Consider the following 22,240-nt stretch of genomic DNA (forward strand, 5'->3'; position numbering starts at 1 on the left):
GAACTCAATCTCTTCACGGTCCCATTGGAATCTGTCTTCAACATATTTTCCCTTAAGTCAGTTCAGGACAGTGAAAAGCATTTTGCTCAGATGCTTAAGTCTAAGTTCAGTGATGTTTTTCGAGAGGATTTGGGATGTTGCACAAAAATGAAAGCCACTCTCAAGTTGATATTTAGACCCAAGCGCCCTGTCTCTTATGCAGCTCTCAACATAGCTGAAAAGGAACTGGATCGACTCAGAGAAGCTGGAGTAATAGAACCAACAAACAACTCCAGATGGGCAGCCCCTATTGTTGTGGTCCGAAAAGCAAACGGCAAAGTTCGCATCTGTGCTGATTATTCCACGGAACTAAATATTGCACTAGATACACACTAATATCCCCTGCCAATACCTGAAGACCTGTTTGCCAAGTTAAACAGTGGAACCTGTTTTGCAAAAATTGATCTTTCTGATGCATTCCTATAAATCGAAGGAGCTCCTTACAATCAACACTCACAAGTGATTATTCCGATACAACCGTCTTCCTTTCGGGGTTAAAACTGCCCCATCTATATTCCAGCAGACCATGGATGCGATGCTGACAGGCATAACAGGAGCCACAGCATTTATCAATGACATCATCATCTCTGGCACATCCCAGGATGAACTCCTACAACGTCTGATCGCTGTACTTGATAGGATCCAGCAGTATGGTTTCCATGTAGAAGCTGAAAAATGTCAATTCTACTAAACATCAATAAAATATCTGGGTTTAATCTTTGACAAAACAGGTCGACTACCCGACCCAGAGAACATATAAGCCATCAAAAACATGCCAGTTCCAACAGATGTTAAAACTCTACGCTCTTTCCTTGGGTTGGTTAGCCATTATAGCTCATTTTTACCAGACTTACACCGCATCCGAACTCCTCTCAATAACCTCTTGAAAAACTTGTCACTATAATGCAAAGCTGCTTTTGCCAAAAACAAAGTTTTACTCTCTTCAGATCTTCTCTTGACCCATTTTAATCCATTTTTGGACATTATCGTGGTTTCCGATGCTTCTGACTATGGTGTTGGAGCCATGATCTCTCACAGCCGCAGTCAGAAAGCTATCGCTCATGCATCTAGTTCATTGACACCTGCAGAAAGGAACTACAGTCAAATCGAGAAAGAAGCCTTGGCGATAATATATGCTGTAAAGAAGTTCCATAAAATGATCTACAGACATCACTTTACTTTGATTACAGACCATAAACATTTGGTGAGCATTTTTGGATCCAAGAAAGTTATCCCAGTGTATACTGCCAATCGACTACAACGATGGGCTACCACATTATTGGACTACAATTTTACAATAAAGTACCTTTCAACCAATTCGATTGGACATGCTCAGTCAAGTTTTCGACTTTCTGCCAACAAAACGGTATCAACCACATTTCCACACCATCATTTCATTCACAGTTGAATGGCCAAGTTGAACGTCTTGTTGACACCTTTAAAGGAGCCCTTTTAAAACTCGGGGGAGAAGGGACAACATCAGAGATACTTGAAACCTTCTTGACAAGCTATAGGGTAACACCAAACCCTAACACACCAAACAGTAGCTCACCAGCCGAATGCTTGATGAATCCGAAAATCCGATTACATAGCGATATCCTACATCCAAAACAACATCATTCCAGCAAGAGGAACACAAAAATAGAATGGCAGTACAACCGCCACCATGGTTCACCCTAAAGAACATTCTTACCAGGTCAACAAGTCATAACAAAAGACTACCGGAACAACAAAGAATCATGGACCCAAGGCTGCATTGTACGACGAACTGGAAATGTAACATACGAGGTAAATGTCCAAAATTCCATTTGTGTTCGACACTCCAACCAACTGCGACCATCACATCTCTCAGACAGATCACTCTATTCCAATAAACATCTTGTTTGACACCTTCAACTTGCCACAACAAACACCAGAAGCTTCTCAGAACACTGAAGCTGGAGTGCAAGAACCTAACATCTGGAAGTCGCCTCCCTTTGTCCGCAATCCTAAACTTTAATTTGTCACAATTTCTCGTGAGATGAACGACCAGAAGTGGACAGTGGAGGGAAAACAGAGTGACTTTAAAAATGGCGAGATGAACATCATGCCCATTCATCGATTATCATATTTGGACTTCTAACTTTCATCGATCATGTTTGAATTGTAGTTACGTGTGTGCGTGTGTCTCTTAATAAACATATATCGTTATGTAACAGTGAAACATTTCCTTATTTGTTCGTAATTGTTACGTTTCTTTCCTTATGAGCTGCTTACCTACCAAACGTGAAGGCTGGACTCCCTGCAGTAAGATATTTTATCTTATATTGATCTAACACATCCCACGATATAACATAGTTGCAAAGAAACAAAAAAAAAAATTGACACAGCAGTTACATGCAGAGAACTTTTTTAGGCCAAATAAAAAAAAAGCGGCAAAAATATAGTAATTGACATCATCTCAGTGGGACACGGGCCTATAATACATTTCTCTGAAAAGGGCACTTTCAAAACAGAAGTAAAAGGAGCAGATGCTATGATACCCCTAGCAATCCCCCTCTTCACGTCCCTGCAACTCAGTATTTTTTAGTTAAAACAAAAGGCATTTATTTATGATTTTTTGAACACTTCCACACACTGATGATTTGTTTTTGAGAACAACATAGCTTCACAAATCTGATTTATAAAACTCCCTATGTCTGTCTGTCTGTCTATCTCCATTTTTTCTAAATTGCATCTCCTCCGAGATGCAAGGTTGCAAAGCAGCGTAGACGAGTCAAACGATTGCATTTTTTGTGGACCGTTCTTTTATGGGTCTTTAGCTGGTAAAATAGCTGCTAAAGGAGTTAAAATTGAAAAAAATTGGAACTTGGCAGATGTGTAACATTGCGTGGACACCTTAGCTGTGAGCAAAATGACATCACAGCAAGGAAAAAGAAGACTATAACAAAGAGAGAGCATGTTCGAGAAAATGATCACGTTCGAGAGGATGTTTGAGAAGCTGATCATGTGAGAGACATCACAGCTATAACGAGAAATCATTATGTATGGTGGGAAAATGAGGAAAAAAATGTATAACAAAAAAAACTGAGTTGAAGTTCTTTTCTATTCTTTGTCTACTTTGCGACTGAGGCATACAATGTGTTGGGTAACGTTATAGGTGTAAATCGACTTCAAATATTCTTGTATGCATGCCTAAAAATATGTACGTTAAAGTTGGTTTTCTTTTATCTATTTCTTATCCATCTGACGATAGCTTAAATAGTAGCACCTAAGGTGGAGTGCTAAATGTTTTGGTTTCGATTCTAGCTGATGGCACCCAAGTTAAAACACATGTTAAATGTGCAGATATTTTCTTAAACGTAAGGATACACTTGTGAGGGATGATTTATCGATTCAGATATTCACTACTTTAGTATTGCTATCAGCGGTGGAATATTTTTCTTTAAAGAAAATCAAATAAAAAAAGCTAGTTAAAAGAATTGTTGTTGGCATCGGAAAATAGGCACAATTTTTTCCGATTCTGATACCCCCCAAAATTTCTGATTTTTTTGCTTTCCGCTTCTGATTCCGATTAATTGATCCAACACTAATATATATATATATATATATATATATATATATATATATATATATATATATATATATATATATATATATATATATATACTAGCAAAAGTACCCGTTGTTGACTGGGTTTAAAAAAAAAACAGCCTACATAAAATGAACTCTGATTTATGAAATTATGATAGGTTATGAAAAGGAAGGGTTGTAAAGAGATAGCTTCGAATTTGGGGGTATCAAAACCAAAGCAAAATATGATGAAAGTAAAAATAAAATACATAGACTCCATAATTTATTATACCATACCTGTTCACACTGACACACTTATCACAATATTCTGTGGATCTATATTAAAAAACCTTGTTAAACTTTGTGAAATATTTCCATTCTCTGGAGGTCAGGCGCAAACGAACACCCCATAATTTTATTATACCATATTTCTTCAAACTGAAACATAATTATCAAAGTATACTTACGCAGATAGATATGAAAAGTCTTTTTTAAAGTTTGTGCCTATTTCCATTCTATGGAGGCCAGGTGCGAACGCAGACCCCACAATTTTATTATACCATCCCTATTTAAGTTAAAACATACTTATCAAAGTATTATTATGTACATTTATATCAAAAACACTTGTAAACGTTTTTTTTAATTATTAAAATTTTTATTTCCATACCTTGTGGACCCAGCGCGTATGCAGACCCCACAATTTTAATGAATCATCATTATGCCAGATCAAACATACCCATTCCTGTCTCGATACATCTTCTATCATTATATGTGATCAGTTTTCTGTAATAGTCAACCCTATAGGAGCCTATTCGTGACCAGACACACACACAGACGTTCAGCTTTATATTATAGATATATATAAATCCAGGCTTGAACTGTTCAAAAGTAGGAACTAATGAGTACAACGAGATTGTTAGATAGTGCTCGATAACAAGAGCAAACTATTTTTTTATTATTTATTCGAAGATAAACAGCTACATTTGGTCGCTACAAATAGCCATCTGTTTCAGTCATTAAGACTCTGTCAGGTGACTCTTAACCGTTCAACGCGATAGAAAAAAATCTTTTTTTTCTATAGCGTCGAATTGTTCAGGGTCCCCTAATGAAGTATCATTGCTTGAAACAGATGGTTGTTTGTAGAGACCAAATGTAACTGTTTACCTTCGAATAAATAATAATAATAATAATAATAATAATAATAATAATAATAATAATAATAAATATCTGGGCAGGAGCTGCTAAAAACAGCCTATCCTGCCTTGACAGAGTACAAAATAGACTTCGTGGCTTAGTGGGGGATGCCCTTTTCTCTACCCTGCAACCTCTCTCCCACAGAAGAGACGTTGCGAGCCTATCCTTGTTTTATCGTTATTTCCATGGCAGGTGCTCGTCTGAACTCCAATCTCTGGTCCCCCCTCGCCAATCTGTCACGAAAAACACCCGTCTAGCTGAATCCACTGTGAAAAATTTCCCCCACTCTATATCTGTGCCTAAATCAAAACACGGATTCCATGAACAAAGCTTCTTTCTTAGAACTGCACGCCTGTGGAACTCTGTTCCATCTGCCTGCTTCCCACCGGACTACAACTTGGATGTCTTCAAGTCCAATGTTAACAAATTCCTAATGAACCGCCCTCTTAAGTAAACACTTCATCAAATCTCCACACTAACGTAATGTACGTGCAATAACCCTTATCCCTGAGTGGCTTCCGGGCCTTGATAAGTGGTGATCACTGTGTAAAAAACAAAAATAATAATATATATATATATATATATATATATACTTAAATGTCTATATAGCTGGAACAGACTATTTTTGATACTGAAAAAAGTTGTCATAATTTTTAATAATTTTTTCATTAAAATCTTCTTTTTTTTTTCCAGATAATGGAGGTTCATCCTTGGACAAAACTCGACCTTCAACTGAAGAAGCATTAGATGAAGATAATGTCCCCGTTGAGACTGTCCAATTGGAAGATCCCGGACCCTCAGTGGTAAGAGTTATGTTTTTATAAAGGGAAAAATTATTTAAAAAAATAACAAAATAAAAAATACTAGCAGGACCCGTTTCTCAGCGTTGCCCAAAAAGATATAAAAGAATGTTGAGTAAAAACAAAATATTATTAAATATTCTTTTTGAATTACTAAGTACCTGTGTACCAGCGTTGCCCACTAGAAATATAGCACAAATCCAGAACAGATTCGGTAATAGAATCCCATCCCTATAAAAAAGAAATTAAACAATGATTATCAGGTGCATCATTGAGAGTCACATAAAATAGTGACTGTGAATAAACCACTAAACAGATTTTAACACCAATGTTATTTATTAAATAATTGAAAGCAGAAAGAAATAAATGTTTTTTTTTAGGTATTTATTATTCAGAGTATGTAGTCTTTGAAAAATAAATAAATTTTTTTTTTTACACAGGAATCACCACTTATCAAGGTCCGGAGATCACTCGAGGATAAGGGTTAAAGGGTATTCATTAGTCAATGTGATTATAGCATAGTAAACATAAGTAGTCGGAATTTTGTAAATTGGATTACTTAGGGGGCGGTTCATCAAGAACTTGTTTACATTGGATTTGAAGACAATCAGATTTTAGTCAGCTAGAAAGCAGGCAAACGGATGAGAGTTTCACAGGAGTGCAGCTCTAAGACAGAAGCTTTATTCATGGTATCTACATTTAGGTTTAGGCACAGATAAAGAGTGTGGGGAATTATTGATAGTGGTTTCGACCAGACAAGTATTTTTTGTGAAAGTTGTTATCGATGGAATTATTTTACCAAAACAAACGAAAATATGATGATCTAAATTTTTTTAGAAAGTCGAAACGATACATTTTTTTCATTAAGTAGACATTTAAAGATATTAGCTTTCGGCTCGAACAAGCCTTTTTCAAGCCAATAAAAAAGAAAAGAAAAAAAGGATAAACAAAAGAAATTGTTTGAAAAGGTCTCATTCAAGCCAAAAGCTTACTTAATATCTTTAAATATCTATTTAAAGAAAAAGAATGTATCGTTTTGGTTTTCTAAAATAATTGAAATATTGACTTAACAATATTTTTTTTAAAAAAGTGATATTCTATTTCTTATAACATTGCCGTATGAGCTGTGTGATTGCACTTAAAAACTTTAAAACTGCCCAGTAAACATCTTGCCGAACTATCACGAAGAAAGGCTTCCTTTCTAGGGCAATTGCTCTTGACATATCAAAGGCCTTTGACAAGGTATGGCATAAGGGTCTACTTCACAAGATTTCCAGCTACGGTATAACTGGAAATGTTTTCTCAATCATTAAATCATTTCTCTCCGATAGGCTCATAAGAGTAGTGGTAGATGGACAAAAATCGGAGGCCTGCAATATAAATGCTGGAGTCCCTCAGGGGTCAATCCTGGGCTCAACTCTCTTCCTGATCTACATCAATGACCTCCCTAAACACATACTTAAATCATTTGTTGACATCTATGCTGATGACACGACCATCTACGGCAACACATCAAAGGCTGTAAATGACAAAGTTCTCTCTGATTCTCTCTTCTCTGATCTCGAGCGCGTGGTTCAGTGGGGGAAGATGTGGCTGGTTACCTTTAATGCATCCAAAACCAAACTCCTATCCTTACATCATCAACGCTCTGATCCCCATCTGGCATCAATTGGGATGGATGGCTCTCGTCTGGGAGAGGCCCCGTGTTTCTGGTTTGACCTTTACTCCTGATCTGAAATGGAACACGTACATCAAGTCTGTTGCCAAGGTCGCTGGAAAGATGGTGGGATCCTTCTACCGCTCCAGAAGATATCTCACTACTGATGCAATTCTCTATCTATATAAAAGCCAAGTACGTCCAAGGATGGAATACTGTTGCCATATCTGGGCAGGAGCTGCTAAAAACAGCCTATCCTGCCTTGACAGAGTACAAAATAGACTTCGTGGCTTAGTGGGGGATGCCCTTTTCTCTATCCTGCAACCTCTCTCTCACAGAAGAGACGTTGCGAGCCTATCCTTGTTTTATCGTTATTTCCATGGCAGGTGCTCGTCTGAACTCCAATCTCTGGTCCCTCCTCGCCAATCTGTCACGAAAAACACCCGTCTAGCTGAATCCACTGTGAAAAATTTCCCCCACTCTATATCTGTACCTAAATCAAAACGCGGATTCCATGAACAAAGCTTCTTTCTTAGAACTGCACGCCTGTGGAACTCTGTTCCGTTTGCCTGCTTCCCACCGGCCTACAACTTGGATGTCTTCAAGTCCAACGTTAACAAATTCTTAATGAACCGCCCCCTTAAGTAAACACTTCATCAAATCTCCACACTAACGTAATGTACTTGCAATAACCCTTATCCCTGAGTGGCTTCCAGGCCTTGATAAGTGGTGATCACTGTGTAAAAAAAAAAAAAGAAAAAGATTTTTACATCTCCCAAAAAAAAAAAAATGGATAAACAAAAAGAAATTGCTTGAAAAATGCTCGTTCAAGCCGAAAGTTAGCTTAATCTAATATATAAAAGGCTATATGTCTGTCTGTCTTCATCTTTCAAACTCTATCTCCACTGAAACTAAAAGTCACAGAGCAGCACCAGGGGCCTTGAATGATTGGAGTTTTTACAAACCATTCTTTTATGGATCTTTAGTCAGTTAAAATAGTTTTTAAATGGCCCCAAAAATGAGTCAAAATTGAAAAAATCGTCATACATTTTATACATTCATCTTAGTTTATTTTTAATTCTTAATTTTTAATGTTTAATCAATTCATATGCGTGTCACCAGCTTTGAATGATACAGTTTTGGTTTCACTTCTAACTGATGGCACTCAAATACATTTTTTTTGTACCTTTGACATCACGACTCTATAATAATATATACAAAATTTGGACAAATTAAAATATCATATTTAAGCGTATTTTACGCCCCCACTAATATCTTTAAATATCTATTTATAAAAAAAATTGTATTCTTTCGGCTTTTGAAAAAAAAAAAACAATATTCACTTAATGCTATTTCAAAAAAAAAAAAAAAAAGAAAAAAAAGAGAAACTATGATTATCTGGTGTGAACAAACCTATGCATTTCTGAAAGACAACCTGAGCTAGGACTCTATCAACATCTTTCTGTCACTCATACAAATGATATGGCCCAATTCCCTACTTTGATAAGTGGTGACTCCCTTGTAAAAAAAACAAAATCCAAACATTATCGTTTGTGTGCTCAGTAGATTTCTTTATTTATTTATGTATTTATTCATTTACTAGTGGGGGTGCCCGGCATTGCCTGGGTGTTTATATGGTGCAGTAAGGACCCCCGGGGAGGTGTAAAAATAAAAGTGGTAGTAGGGAGGGGGAATCAAAACAACAGTAGGCAGAAGTGTTAAAAATAGTGGTAGTAGACAGGCAGGCTCGAACCTGTAACGCAAAGGAGAAAAAAAAAAAGTTAAAGAAAACATAACATCTTAGCTGATTTCTCCATCACCTGACCGGAAGATTGGAACGTTGAAATTGAGCATAGTCAATCGAAAAAAAGACGATGACTTGCTAAAATTGTTGGTGAAAAAGCAACCCCTCATTGTACACACGCACACACACACACAGACACACACACACACACACAGACACACACACACACACACACACAGACACACACAAACACGCACACACACACACAGACACGCGTGTGTGCACACACACAGACACACACAGACACACACAGACACACACGCACACTTACACAGACACACAGACACACACACACTTACATAGACACACACACGCAAACACACACACACACACTTACACAGACACACAGACACACACACACTTACACAGACACACACACACGCAAACACACACACACACACACACACACACACACACACACACACACACGCATTTTGCCCTTTATCTGCAGTAGCGTCCAAAACTAAGGGACAAAACTTAAAAACCTAATATTTGTTAGGAATAACAAGTGTGAAAAGCTGAAATTTTGACAACTGATAGTCGTTGTCATCGATAATCTATATAATTATAAAACTCAAATGACCTTGTAACAATGCATGTAACCCACTTTCTGGTTTACGACATCCGGTTGCGCATGCGCATTGAAATATTAACGTTATTATTTCAAAATTATTATTTAACATGGGAAGAGTGGGGTTTAAAATAAACAAAAAACAAAAGAAAAATTGGGACGCTGAAGTATTACCATTAATATTTCGAGATTATTATTTAACATGGGAAGAGTGGGGTTTAAAATAACTTAAATGTAATACAGAAATGAACGATGTAAAAAAAAGAAGATATATCAAAATTTGAATTTAGCTATAATAATTATTATGGTATCTGTTCAGTGGCCATTTACCTCTAAGCATGGCCAACCACTTATAATTTAGACAATTTCTTTTTTTTAAAATAATCAATTATAATAAACAGAACGTCTCATAGAAATCTATCTATATTCTTTTTTCATTTTAATATAGAAATGTTTCTGTTATGTCAAAAAAAAGTATTTTCTTTACGTCACAAGTGTCATGCTCATACATTAATTCCATAGCTAATATAAAATATTGACCCAACGGGTCACGGGTAGTCTAGTAACATACTAAAATTTTAATCATTTTCAAAAGATAGAAAAAGAATTATAACAATTATTTATTTATTTTCAAAATAGGAACGTCCAAAAGTCAGGAACAAAATTGAGAAAAAAAATGTAAACAGTATGCTATATTCAAATTTTTGATTGCCTTTAAAGAATAAGTCTTACTTAGTCATTTGTAAATGTTGCATCAGCCAGCACCATGGCGAAACGCCAAAAACTTGATTACTCTGTGAGACAAGCTATTGCTTAAGTTACACAAGGAAAAGCACACCATTAGAGATTTCAGAGAAAGTGAAACGTTCCAAGAGTGTTGTAGGCAGGGTTGTTAAATCCTACAGTGATACTGGCAAAATAGTTAGTGCTTTTAAAACCGGCAGACCTCGCAAAACTTTGGCAATAGAAGATCGAATAATGCAGCGTATGTCATTAAAGGACGGTTTTAAGTCTTGCACAGAAATTAAAAGGGTTCTGAATAGTACCTCATTTGTTAATGTGTCAAGACTGTTTCTAGACGACTGCAAGAAATAGAGCTGTTTAATCAAACCCCAGGAAGAAACCATTGTTAGTTTGAAGAATAAGAAAAAGAGATTAAAGTTTGCAAACGGGTATGTAATTTGGACATATGAAAATTGGGCAAAAGTATTTTTCAGTGATGAAAGCAAGTTTAATTTGTTTGGAAATGGAAAAAAAAAAAACAATGTAAAGAGACGTATTGGTGAAAGATTAAGTGCAAAGTGTACTAAGAAAATTGTCAAGTTTGGGGGTGGAAGCGTCATTGTATTTGGAATGTTTTCTAGCCAAGATACAACGCCTCTTGTCCGGTTACAAACTCGTGTAAACACGCAGATCTATAAAAACATTGTTCAAGTTCATGTTGTGCCAATCATACAGAATTCAGGTTTTGATAGGGCTACCTTTATGCAAGATAATGCCCCATGTCACAAGGCAAAGTGGTAATGAGTTACCTTAGCGAGCAAGATTTTTAAATTATGGATTGGCCACCACAAAGTCCTGGCTTAAATCCAATAGAAAATCTTTGGAAGAACCCAGGAGTGAAAGTTATGGAAAGAAATCCCATTAACACGGAGGATTTGTGGGTGAAGCTTCAAGAAGAATGGTCTAAAATTAGTATCGAGGATTATCAAGAACTAATTCGTTCTTGTAGTCAAAGATGTGCAGGTGTCATTAAGAGCAAAGGCTTATTTACTAAATATTGATTTTTATTGTTTTTTGGTTGTTTACATTGTTTTTCTTAATTTTGTTCCTTATTTTTGGACGTTCCTATTTTGAAAATCTATATAATAATAAAACTCAAATGACCTTGTAACGAGTGATGTAACGCACTTTCTGGTTTACGACATCCGGTTGCACATGTGCGCATAAACATTAACCCATAACAACGTAAGCAAATAAACACAAATACCTTCTTTTGCAGATTTTGACCTTCACACTGATATATTAACGTTATTATTTCGAAATTATTATTTAACATGGGAAGAGTGAGGGTGTTTTGCAACTATTCTTTATTACAACTATACTGTCGCTATTTTCTTACAGCTAAACAACTTTAACCCGTTGACAAACATAAGAACAATTGTAGTAAAGTCAAGACTACTACTACTACTACTAATACTACTAATACTAATACTACTACTCTCTATCCGTCCCTTTTCCTTCCTTCCTTCCTTCCTTCTTTTTTTATTTTTTGTTTACATTTCTAGATACAAAATAGTTGTGTGAGAACTGTGAATTTGTTGACACATTTACTAATCTGTTTCAATATTAGTTTTATTTTATTTTATTTTATTTATTTAGGTTTTATTTTTTTGCTTCAGGTTTTATTAATTATTTTTTTTTTTTAGATTTTAAGTTTCTATAACTTGGTTGAAGGATTCCAATATGGGTTTTTCATTCTTATATTTCTCATTGGTAGGTTCATGTGCGTTTTGCTGGTAAATGACTTTCGTTGGCATTCAATTCGTAGAAAAATCATGTTTAATTTTCGATTTTTGAGCGATTATTCGGAAAAATAGGTAACTTTACACGAATAGAGAGGATTTTTGTTTTCATGTTTGACTGATCCGTCCGTGCTTTTTCATTTTAATATACTTTCATAAAAATGTTTCTGTTATGTCAAAAAAAAAAAAAAAATTTCTTTATGTCACAAGTGTCACGCTCATACATGAATTCCATAGCTAATATAACATACTGACCCAACGGGCTACGGGTAGTAGTCTAGTAAATAAATAATTGTTACAATTCTTTTTCTATCCTGATTCACATTTTAGTATGTTATTATGGATGATAACGACTAACAGTTGTCAAAATTTCAGCTTTTCACAGTTGTTATTTCTAACTAATTAAAATTTTTAACCATGTTATTAACTTACACAAGTATAATTATATTATTTTGTTATCTTATGCAGCTGGAAATGATAAAGAACCGCGTCATCCTCTGCAAACCCGTGTCTGATTTATGGAATGAAAAACATGACGAGCTGATTTGGCAATTTGTGGAAGATCCATACATCAATTTGCTGGTGGCCTATTATGATCCTGTTTGCGGTCTGGTGCTGGAACATCGTATGCCGACACATAGTTCGGGTTATCTCTGCTATTTCATCAAGGGGGCGCAAACGAAAGAGGTAACATCGGAGAACTTCCTTAAAATCGTACAATATGGCAGCATCAAAGATAGGGAAATTATGGCCAGTCACTTGCGGCTGATGACCGGAGTTTTTGCCCCCATGTTTTTTGAAAACACTTCTTGGCCAGACAGTATCCTTTTTCTAATTTATTTCTTTTGAGTTTTTTTTTTTACCTTTTTGTTCAGCAAACGTTATCATTTCTAACAAATAAATATGTCTATAAAGGCGTTTTAAAGTTACATAAGATAGTAGATACTAGTTTAGACATAATAAATTTGTATGTGGCATCTGTTCTTGCAAACCTACGGTAATTTGGTCCAGAGGGGAATATCTACAATCAAAATATTATATATATATATATATATATATATATATATATATATATATATATATATATATATATATATATATTTTTGAAGCTTAAGATGTCTCATCAGAATAGACGAGCGAAGTTATATAATAATAATAATAATAATAATGATAATAATAATAATAATAATAATCATTTATAGATAGATAGATAGATTACCTAGCATATATCTATTTATCTGTCTGTTATTATATAAAAGAGACTTAGTGTGTGTAAGAGAGAGAGAGGAGCTCTCTATAGACTTCGCAATGGCTGTACCGATTTTTTATGAAATTTCACACCAATTTACTTTATGTATCTGGCAGTGTTCTTAGATAGGTTTTGTATTGAAATGTGTTCTGATAAGTATCGATATTCGAAAAAATCCGATGAAAGAAGGAACAGTCGATTTTGACCACATCTTACACAGCCTAACATCACAAGTACATTTGAGAAGTTTTATTGCCACACAAGCACAAATGCCCGGCATACAAAATCAAAAGTGGGTTATTTGATATGACAGGGGTGCGTTCGAAATGAATGTTTCTGTTTAAAGTGCAATTGAAGCACGGTATATATATATATATATATATATATATATATATATATATATATATATATATATGCCCGGCCATAAAAGACGCATAAATATGATATTTTGATTGAATCTGTCGTTCACTCGCTGTTATGGCAAACCTTGAATATTTTGCTTATGTTTGTTTTTGGTTTTGTTTTGTTTTAAGAAAACAATAATTTTTATTAACAACAGTAAAAGAATTGTAGTAATATAGCTGGGAAAAGGAAAATAGTGCGTATACAGAGCGGTCATATTTTTAAACATCTAGCGTGTTCGTTTATTCAATAAGGAGTCTATTCTTCAATAGGCGAGTTGATAATATAGCTGGGAAAAGGAAAATAAAACAAAAAAGAGACAATTGTTTTTTTTTAGTTAAAACTATTATACCTATTTACAATGCCTCTCCATGGGGCAGAGTTAGACACCAGGGTCGTTTTTTAATGTGGAGAAAAAGTACAAAAATAAAAATTGTCTCAGTCGTGAAGGACTGCTCCTCCACCGAAAGAGAACAAGAAATGGAAGTACATCATCTGAAGAACAGATACTACACTTTGATCTTGGCCAAAAGGCCAAGTCAAGTGAAACCAATTATATACAGAACGGTCATATTTTTAAACATCTAGCATGTTCGTTTATTCAATAAGGAGTCTATTCTCCAATAGGCGAGTTGATAACTGGCAACCAATGAGAAGTGCTGGAACTATGTAAGGGAGAAATTATTATTTTTTTTGTAACAAGAAATAGAAATAATGGTTTGTATAGGAGTTTATGATCCAGTTAAGAAGGTTGCCAGGAAAACAGTTATAATGTGTATATATCTTCCGGGTATAGCTAGGGGGCAGGAAGAGTACGGTAGATAGAGAGTGAACAATAAGAAATACTTTGTCTGTAGATGATGGCGATTGTGATGATGCCTCTCCTAGGATGAAATATGGTGTTTTATTCTAATGAATGTGTCTATAAAAGCGTTCTAAAGTTAGATAAGATGGTGGACAATAGTTGAGACATAAATTTGTAAGTAGCATCTGTTCTTGCTAACCTAAGATTATTTGGTCCAGAGGGGAATTTCTGCAATGAAAATATTATATATAGGATAATAACATATATTAATGTTAAACATACGAAAGTGAAGTCCCATGGTTCAATTGTGCTCTAAAAAGCGACTTTCATTTCGAATGCTCCTCTGTCTAATAAAAAATCTATAGTTGATTTTATAGACTAGGCCTTTCTGCTTGTGCAGTAATAAAACTTCCTACATTTTTAAATGATTTGGTATGTATTATTTATAATTTTTTGATTATTTGGATTAATTGGATATTTAGGATTATTTGGATATTTTGGATATTTTGGATTATTTGGATTATTTAGATATTTTTGATTATTTGGATATTTTGAATTTTTGGGATTATTTAGATTATTTGGATATTTTGGACTACTTGGATTTTTTAGATTATTTGGTTTCTTTGGATTTTTTATCATTTTTGATTTTTTTGATTATTTGGATTATTTGAATATTTTAGATTATTTAGATTTTTTTGATTTTTTGGATTATTTGGATATTTGGGATTATTTGGATTACTTGGATTTTTTTGGATTATTTGGATTTTTTGGATTACCTGGATATTTAGAATTATTTGGATTTTTTGGATTATTGTGATATTTCGTATTATTTGGATTATTTGTTTCTTTTTGGATTTTTTTATTATTTTTCATTTGTTGGATTATTTGGATTTTTTGGATTATTTGCATTTTTTTATTATTTGGATTTTTTTGGATTATTTGAATTTTTTTTTGATCATTAAGATTTTTTAAATTATTTTAATATTTGGGAATATTTGGATTATTTGGATATTTTACATTTTTTGGATTTTTTTGGATTATCTGGATAGTTAGGATTATTTGGATTTTTTGGATTACTTGGATAGTTTCCCATTATTTGGATTATCTGAATTATTTGGATTTTTTTTATTATTTAGATTTTTTGGATTATCTAGCTTATATGGATGGTTTAAATTATTTTGAAATTTAGGATTATTTGGATTTTTGAGTTATTTGGATTTTTTGGATTATTTGGGTATTTATGAATTATTTGGATTTTTTTATTGTTTGGATTTTTGGATTATTTGGATTTTTTTGGATTATTTGGATTTTTTGGATATTTTGGATTATATGGATTTATTTATTATTTGGATCATTAGGATATTTTTGGATTATTTGGATTTTGTAGATTATTTGGATTATTTTTTATTATTTGGATTATTTGAATATTTTGAGTTATTTGGATTTGGTTGAATTTTTTTTGGATTTTTTGAATTATTATATTATTTCGATTTTTTCAATATTTTTGATTTTTGGGAATATTTGGATTATTTGGATATTTTGGATTATTTGGATTATTTAGATTTCTTAGATTATTTGGAAATTTTGGATTCTTTTGATTTTTTGGATTATTTGGATTTTTGGATTAATTGGATGTTTTTTTTATTTTTTCGATTTTTAAAATTATTTGAATTATTTGGTTTTTTGGATTATTAAGATTATTTGTATATTTTGGATTTTTTGGTTTATTTGTATATTTTGGATTTTTTGGATCATTTGGATTATTTAGAATTTTTGATTATTTGGATTATTTGGATATTTTGGATTTTTAGGACTTTTTAGATTATTTGGATTTTTTGGATTATTTGGATATTTTTGATGATTTTGAATTTTTGGATGATGTGGATTATTTGGATTTTTTAGATTTTTGGATTTGTTGAATTATTTGGATTTTTTTTGATTATTTGGATTATTTGGTATTTTGAATTATTTGGATTGTTTGCATGTTTTCGATTTTTGGTTTATAAAGATATTTGCGATTTTTTAGATTATTTGCATTATTTGAATTATTTGTATTTTTTGTATTTTTTGGACTATTTGGATTTTTTGGATTATTTGGATATTTTGGATATTTTTTATATTTTGGATTTTTAAAATTATTTTTGATTTTCTCGATTATTTGGATTTATTGGATTTTTTGGATTAATTGGAGTTTTTGGATTATTTTGATTTTTTTGATATTTTGATTTTTTTCATATTTTGATTATTTGGATATTTTGATTATTTGGATTTTTCGGATTATTGTGATTTTTGGATGATGTGATTTTTTTGGATTTTCGGAAAGCAATACTCAAGATGAGAACAGTAGTCCAAAGAATTCAAATAATATAAAATATCAATCGTCATCTAAAAAATTCAGAGACATGATTTGTTTTTTTTGCTTTTTTTTTTTACTTTTTTTTTGTTGGTTTTTGCTTTTTTTTTTGCTTTTGTTTTTGTTTTTTGTTTTTTATGTTTTGTTTTTGTTTTTTGTTTTTGTTTTTTTTGTCGTTGTTTTTGTTTTTGTTGTTTTTTTGCTTTTATTTTTCTGTTTTTTAAGGTGGCGTTTTTGTTTTGTTGTTGCTTTTTTTGTTTTTATTTTTCTGTTTCTTAAGCTTTTGTTTTTTATTTTGTTTGTTTTTTTTGCTTTTGTTTTTTCTTTATCTTTTGTTTTTTCTGTTGTTTTACAGGGTATCAACCTATTTGAAATGACGTTTCTAAAGTTTTGAGATGAGAATTGGTTATTTGTATTATTTGGATTCTTGAGTGTCGATTTTGCAACGTTTCAGTTGATGTCACCTCTCCAACCTTTTTCAGGTGTATCTTTTCGAACTCATGAATGTTTCTGTCAAACTCCGGAATCAGCATGGAATTTGGAACTCTTTATTTGATCCACAGTTGTAGCATGCTCCATTCATTTTTCAAGTACTCTAACCACTAATATGACCCCATGGCACAGTGGTTAGAATATTGAAAGGTGGAAGACTGAAAATACAATTGCGAATTACTTAGGACTTCTATCCAGTCATGGCTGACAGAACAAGAACATGCTACCCTCGTGTATTAAATAAAAGGTTCCATTCGAAATTCTGTGCAAATTCCCGAGTTTGACAGAAACATTCTCAAATTCAATAAGATACACCTGAAGAAGGTCGGAGGTTACATCAACCGAAACATTATAAAAATGACACTCAAGATTGAGAACAGTATTCTGAAGAATCCAAATAATACGGACTGTTTGGAATTATGCAATGTCGAATGCTGTCATTTTGGTAAAAGTTTTTATGCTTGAATTTCTTTACATCTAAAAATATTTATTCATGCTGTTTGGTTTGTTGTTTTGTAGAGGAAAATTATATTTTTTGTTTTGGACTTTGCAGAACATGATTGAGTTTTACAAAAGGAAAGAGAAAAAATAACATCAATGTTTGGTGCATTTTAGGTCAGGAAGCCAATATCTTCAGACAGCCTGATCTGGTAACATCAGAGATTTTAGATGACGACTGATAATTTGTGTCTTGTCAAACTCGAGTATTTTATATCAAACTCGGAAATCGGTACAGAATTTCGAACAGAAGCCTTTATTTAATTCATGGAAGTAGTTTGCTCTCGTTCGGTCAGCCATAAAGTCTTAAGTAATTCGTAATTGTATTCTTATTACTGCCTGCATTGAGGATTGAACCTTCAACCCCCAAAAGATTATCATTTAGAACTAATTACTTAGCATATATAAATATCCGTTATGCCACAGGTCCTTGCACCTGAAGAAGGTTGGAGGTTATATCCAAGAACGTAAGAAGTACGAAGGGGAGTGGTCCAAACTTTCGTATAAAAATTTTTACAAAATATGATATTTCGTTTTAGTAAAGTTTTATTTAGTTTTTTGTTTTTGTTTTTGTTTTTTATTATAATTAGGACAACTTAAAAATTGCTATTAATGCTTATTGAATGTTCTTATAACGTGAAACTTAAATATTTTGATTTATGAAATATTTTGTATAATTACTTTGTCAAATTAATCCATTTGGTTGCCCTAATTATAACTTTTCATGTTATATAGCTTTTTGTTAAGCCTTGGTGCATTCTGGTTGAAAATTAAATACTTGTAGATGTACGGAGCAAAACGCTAGGTATGTGCAAAATGAATAGCCGATGCTAAAAATCTATAAACATTTTTTTGGTTTGTATTAATATAAACATAGATTCGAAAAAGTTGTCGAAAAAAAAAAAATATATAACAAATAAATGTTATCAAAGGCAGGATAAGTTACTTTTCTACCTAACTGATTAATATTTTAGTGTTTTTATTTAATGTAACATGTTTATTCAGCTCGAAAAACATACAGTGTTTACTGATGAATTGGAAAATTTAAAATGGCGTCAGACTCTCTGTTGTACACGGAAAGTTTGTGAAAATGAGTTAAAAATAAAAAACTATACAAAATACTGTTAGAAATTCGCTCACTATATGTTACCATAACGTAAGCTGACATATATATATATTTTTTTATTTCAATTCCATTTTCACCCCAAACAAGGTACAGTTGAAGTAAAATTTCGTTTCGTTTCATTCGTTTTTTATTATAATTAAGGCAATCTAAAAATTGCTATTAATGTTTATTGAATGTTCTTATAATGAAATTTAAATATTTTGATTTATGAAATGTTTTGTATAATTACTTTGTCAAATTGCTAAACCTGATTACTACATACAATTTTTAGGTGGCTCTTATTATAACTTTTCATGTTTCATAGTTTTTTGTTAAACCTTGATACCATTTGTCACATTCTAATTAAATACTTACAGAAGTAAAAAGCAAAACGAAGAATGAACGAAACGAAACGATACAAAGTTTCGTTTCGTTTTCATACAAAAAATGAAAATAAATAAATATATATTTTGAACGAAACGGAACAAAACGAAACGAATCCAACCTTTCAAAATTTCCCTATAGGTAGGTAAACTTTGAGGCGTTATTGTCAAATGGCAGGCAAAAATCGATTCGCAAGCAGTAAATAATTTCCCATTAGTAAGTAAATTATTTACAACAAGGCAAATGCCAGTCTACCTATCTCTGGTTGCCTTACTGGCGCTTTAAATTAGGGAGAAATTTTTTTTAGTTGACTTCTCTGAATGGGGGAGGGGGCGAAGCAGTCCAAAATGCACAGAAAGCACAGCTGGCCACACCCTTGGTTACATCGGCCTAAATGTTGTAAGAACATTCAAAATGAGAACCGTAGTTCGAACAGGCAAAATAATACCATCACTCCTAGTCACTTGCCTCCTCACAAGGTCAAAGTTAGACACAAGGTCGGTTTTAATGTGGATAAAATCTAGCTTTCTAAAATGAAATAACTTCCGAGGTCTTATCAAATTACTATTTTATACTTAAAGAATACTCGTCTCACGACTGGTAAAATTAATTTCCCCTTAAACAGAACAGTTTTGCACCACTTTTAAATCCCATCACAAAGATTAAAATCAAGATATAACAATACTAAACCTTATGTTTTAGAATCCTTATTCCAATTTTGATCCAACTCCATTACATGGATGTGCGTTTATTCAGTTTGGCACTTATGGCGGCAATTAAAAGTAAAGAAAATACAGAAAAGTCTGTATGATGTACATACTCATTACAGAACGAAGATGTCATATTCCAAAAATTACGTAAATCGATCAAGTAGTTTTTATTTAAAATTAAGAAAATCAAAATTTACGCTTTTTAGCGGTTTTACTACTAAACTGGATTGAAAATAAGGTTGATTTTTCACCTCTCAACTTCGATTTCAGTTGTCTCTTTTTATTTCATTGGATTTAATCACTCTGACTCTTTCTGATTAATTATTATCTTCCTCTCGTATAATGTGAAAGCTCACCCTTCTGTGTTAAGAATGGCTTTCTCGGCACCTTGACCCTTTGGCACAAAATTATGTCACAAAATATAGTTGATGTGTAGTAAAAATAAAATCCCGATGCTTTCCCTTCTCTTTCGTTCGCCCTCTCTTTCTCATTGACCTGGGATGACCTTATAATGGTTGAAAAGTTATTCTTTCTTTCTCCGCCTCTTCATCTTTCTCTCCTTATTTCTCTCCCTCTTTCTCTCTCCTTTTACCGTCTCTTCTAGTACTACACGATCAGTTTGTCTGAAGATACTAGCTTTCTGACCTAAAAAGCAACAAACATTGATATTAATGTTTTTTCCTTCTTTCCTTTGCAAAACTCAATCATGTTCTGCAAAGCAAAAAACAAACCATTTTTTCCTCAACAAAACAATCAAACCAAAAACGATGAATAAGATATTTGAAAATCTTGAAACATAAAAAATGTTTACCAAAATTACTGGATTCGGCATTAAATAAATATCACAAAAACGGTTGATATTAGTGTTGGGACGATCCATCGGAATTGGAATCGGGAATCAGAAAAATCGGAAGATTAGGGGGTATCGGAATCTGTATCGGAATCGGAAAAATTGATTCCTATTTTTCGATGCCAAAACGATTCTTTTAATGGTGTTTTTTATTTGATTTTATTTAAAATAAAATCTTCCACTTTTGGTAATAATGATAAAATTAATAAATATTTATTGATTTTAAATTATCAGTAAAGCTAAAAGCGATAGATCATCCTCCACAAGTGTATTTTGGCGTTTAGGAAAATATCTGCATATTTAACATGTCTGTTTTTACGAAAATCGTTAAAAATAACAACTCTATAGTTAAATAATTAGAGATTTATAAAGAATCGGAATCAGAATCGGTAATTGTATCGGAATCGGGAATTTAGCACAGAATCGGTAATTGTATCGGAATCGGGAAAAATATTGGAATCGTTCCATCACTAGTTGATATGGCATAAAACAAAACAACCAAACCAAACCAAACACCATGAATAAATATTTGAAGATATAAAGAACTTGTAAGCACAGTAACTTTTTTCAAAAAATAAATAACGCGGAAAGGGTTGATATGCCATAAAACAAAACAACCAACAACGCTCTCTTTCGTCCTCTCCTCTCTTTCTCTTTCTTCCTCCTTCCACCACCAACTTCTTCATTTCTTTTTCCTCAACCAATCATCATCAAGGCATCAAGAACGACTTCTCAGCACAACTGCACAAGTTTTTGGGCACCCTCACTGACACCTGGTGGAAAATGGAAGGGAAAACCGTTCTCTACATTCCAAGAGAAGGTCTTCATATTCCAGTCGAAACGGCATCCAAAAACAAAGGCCTTGTACAAAGATTGGAAAGTAAGTAATTATCTTGATTGTTTTTTTGTTTTTTACCAAGGTCATTTATTGTAAACATGTGCTTGGCTGCATGTTTTAGTGATGCATTGGAATCGCAGACTTTGCAGGTGATACGAGATGCCTTAAATAAGTTTAAGACTTTATTTTGCCTTAAATCTTGCCTTAAATAAGTTTAAGACTTTATTTTGTCTTAAATTTTGCCTTAAATAAGTTTAAGACTTTATTTTGCCTTAAATCTTGCCTTAAATAAGTTTAAGACTTTATTTTGCCTTACATTTTGCCTTAAATAAGTTTAAGACTTTATTTTGCCTTAAATCTTGCCTTAAATAAGTTTAAGACTTTATTTTGCCTTAAATCTTGCCTTAAATAA

General features: G+C 32.9%; 1 protein-coding gene across 1 annotated transcript in view; it reads left to right on the top strand.

Annotated features, from left to right (window-relative positions):
* Positions 1-22,240, top strand: part of LOC145266366 (dynein axonemal heavy chain 2-like) — a 369,464-nt gene that overhangs the window by 14,816 nt on the left and 332,408 nt on the right. Inside the window, exons 3-5 of the mRNA XM_080121989.1 lie at positions 5,479-5,588; positions 12,611-12,962; positions 21,706-21,870. Coding sequence (XP_079978115.1) covers positions 5,479-5,588; positions 12,611-12,962; positions 21,706-21,870 — 627 coding nt within the window. The remainder of the gene's footprint in view (positions 1-5,478; positions 5,589-12,610; positions 12,963-21,705; positions 21,871-22,240) is intronic.

This window comes from Euprymna scolopes, chromosome 41 (assembly GCF_053919585.1).
Source record: "Euprymna scolopes isolate OS-2025 chromosome 41, ASM5391958v1, whole genome shotgun sequence".
NCBI classification, from domain to species: Eukaryota; Metazoa; Mollusca; class Cephalopoda; order Sepiida; family Sepiolidae; genus Euprymna; species Euprymna scolopes.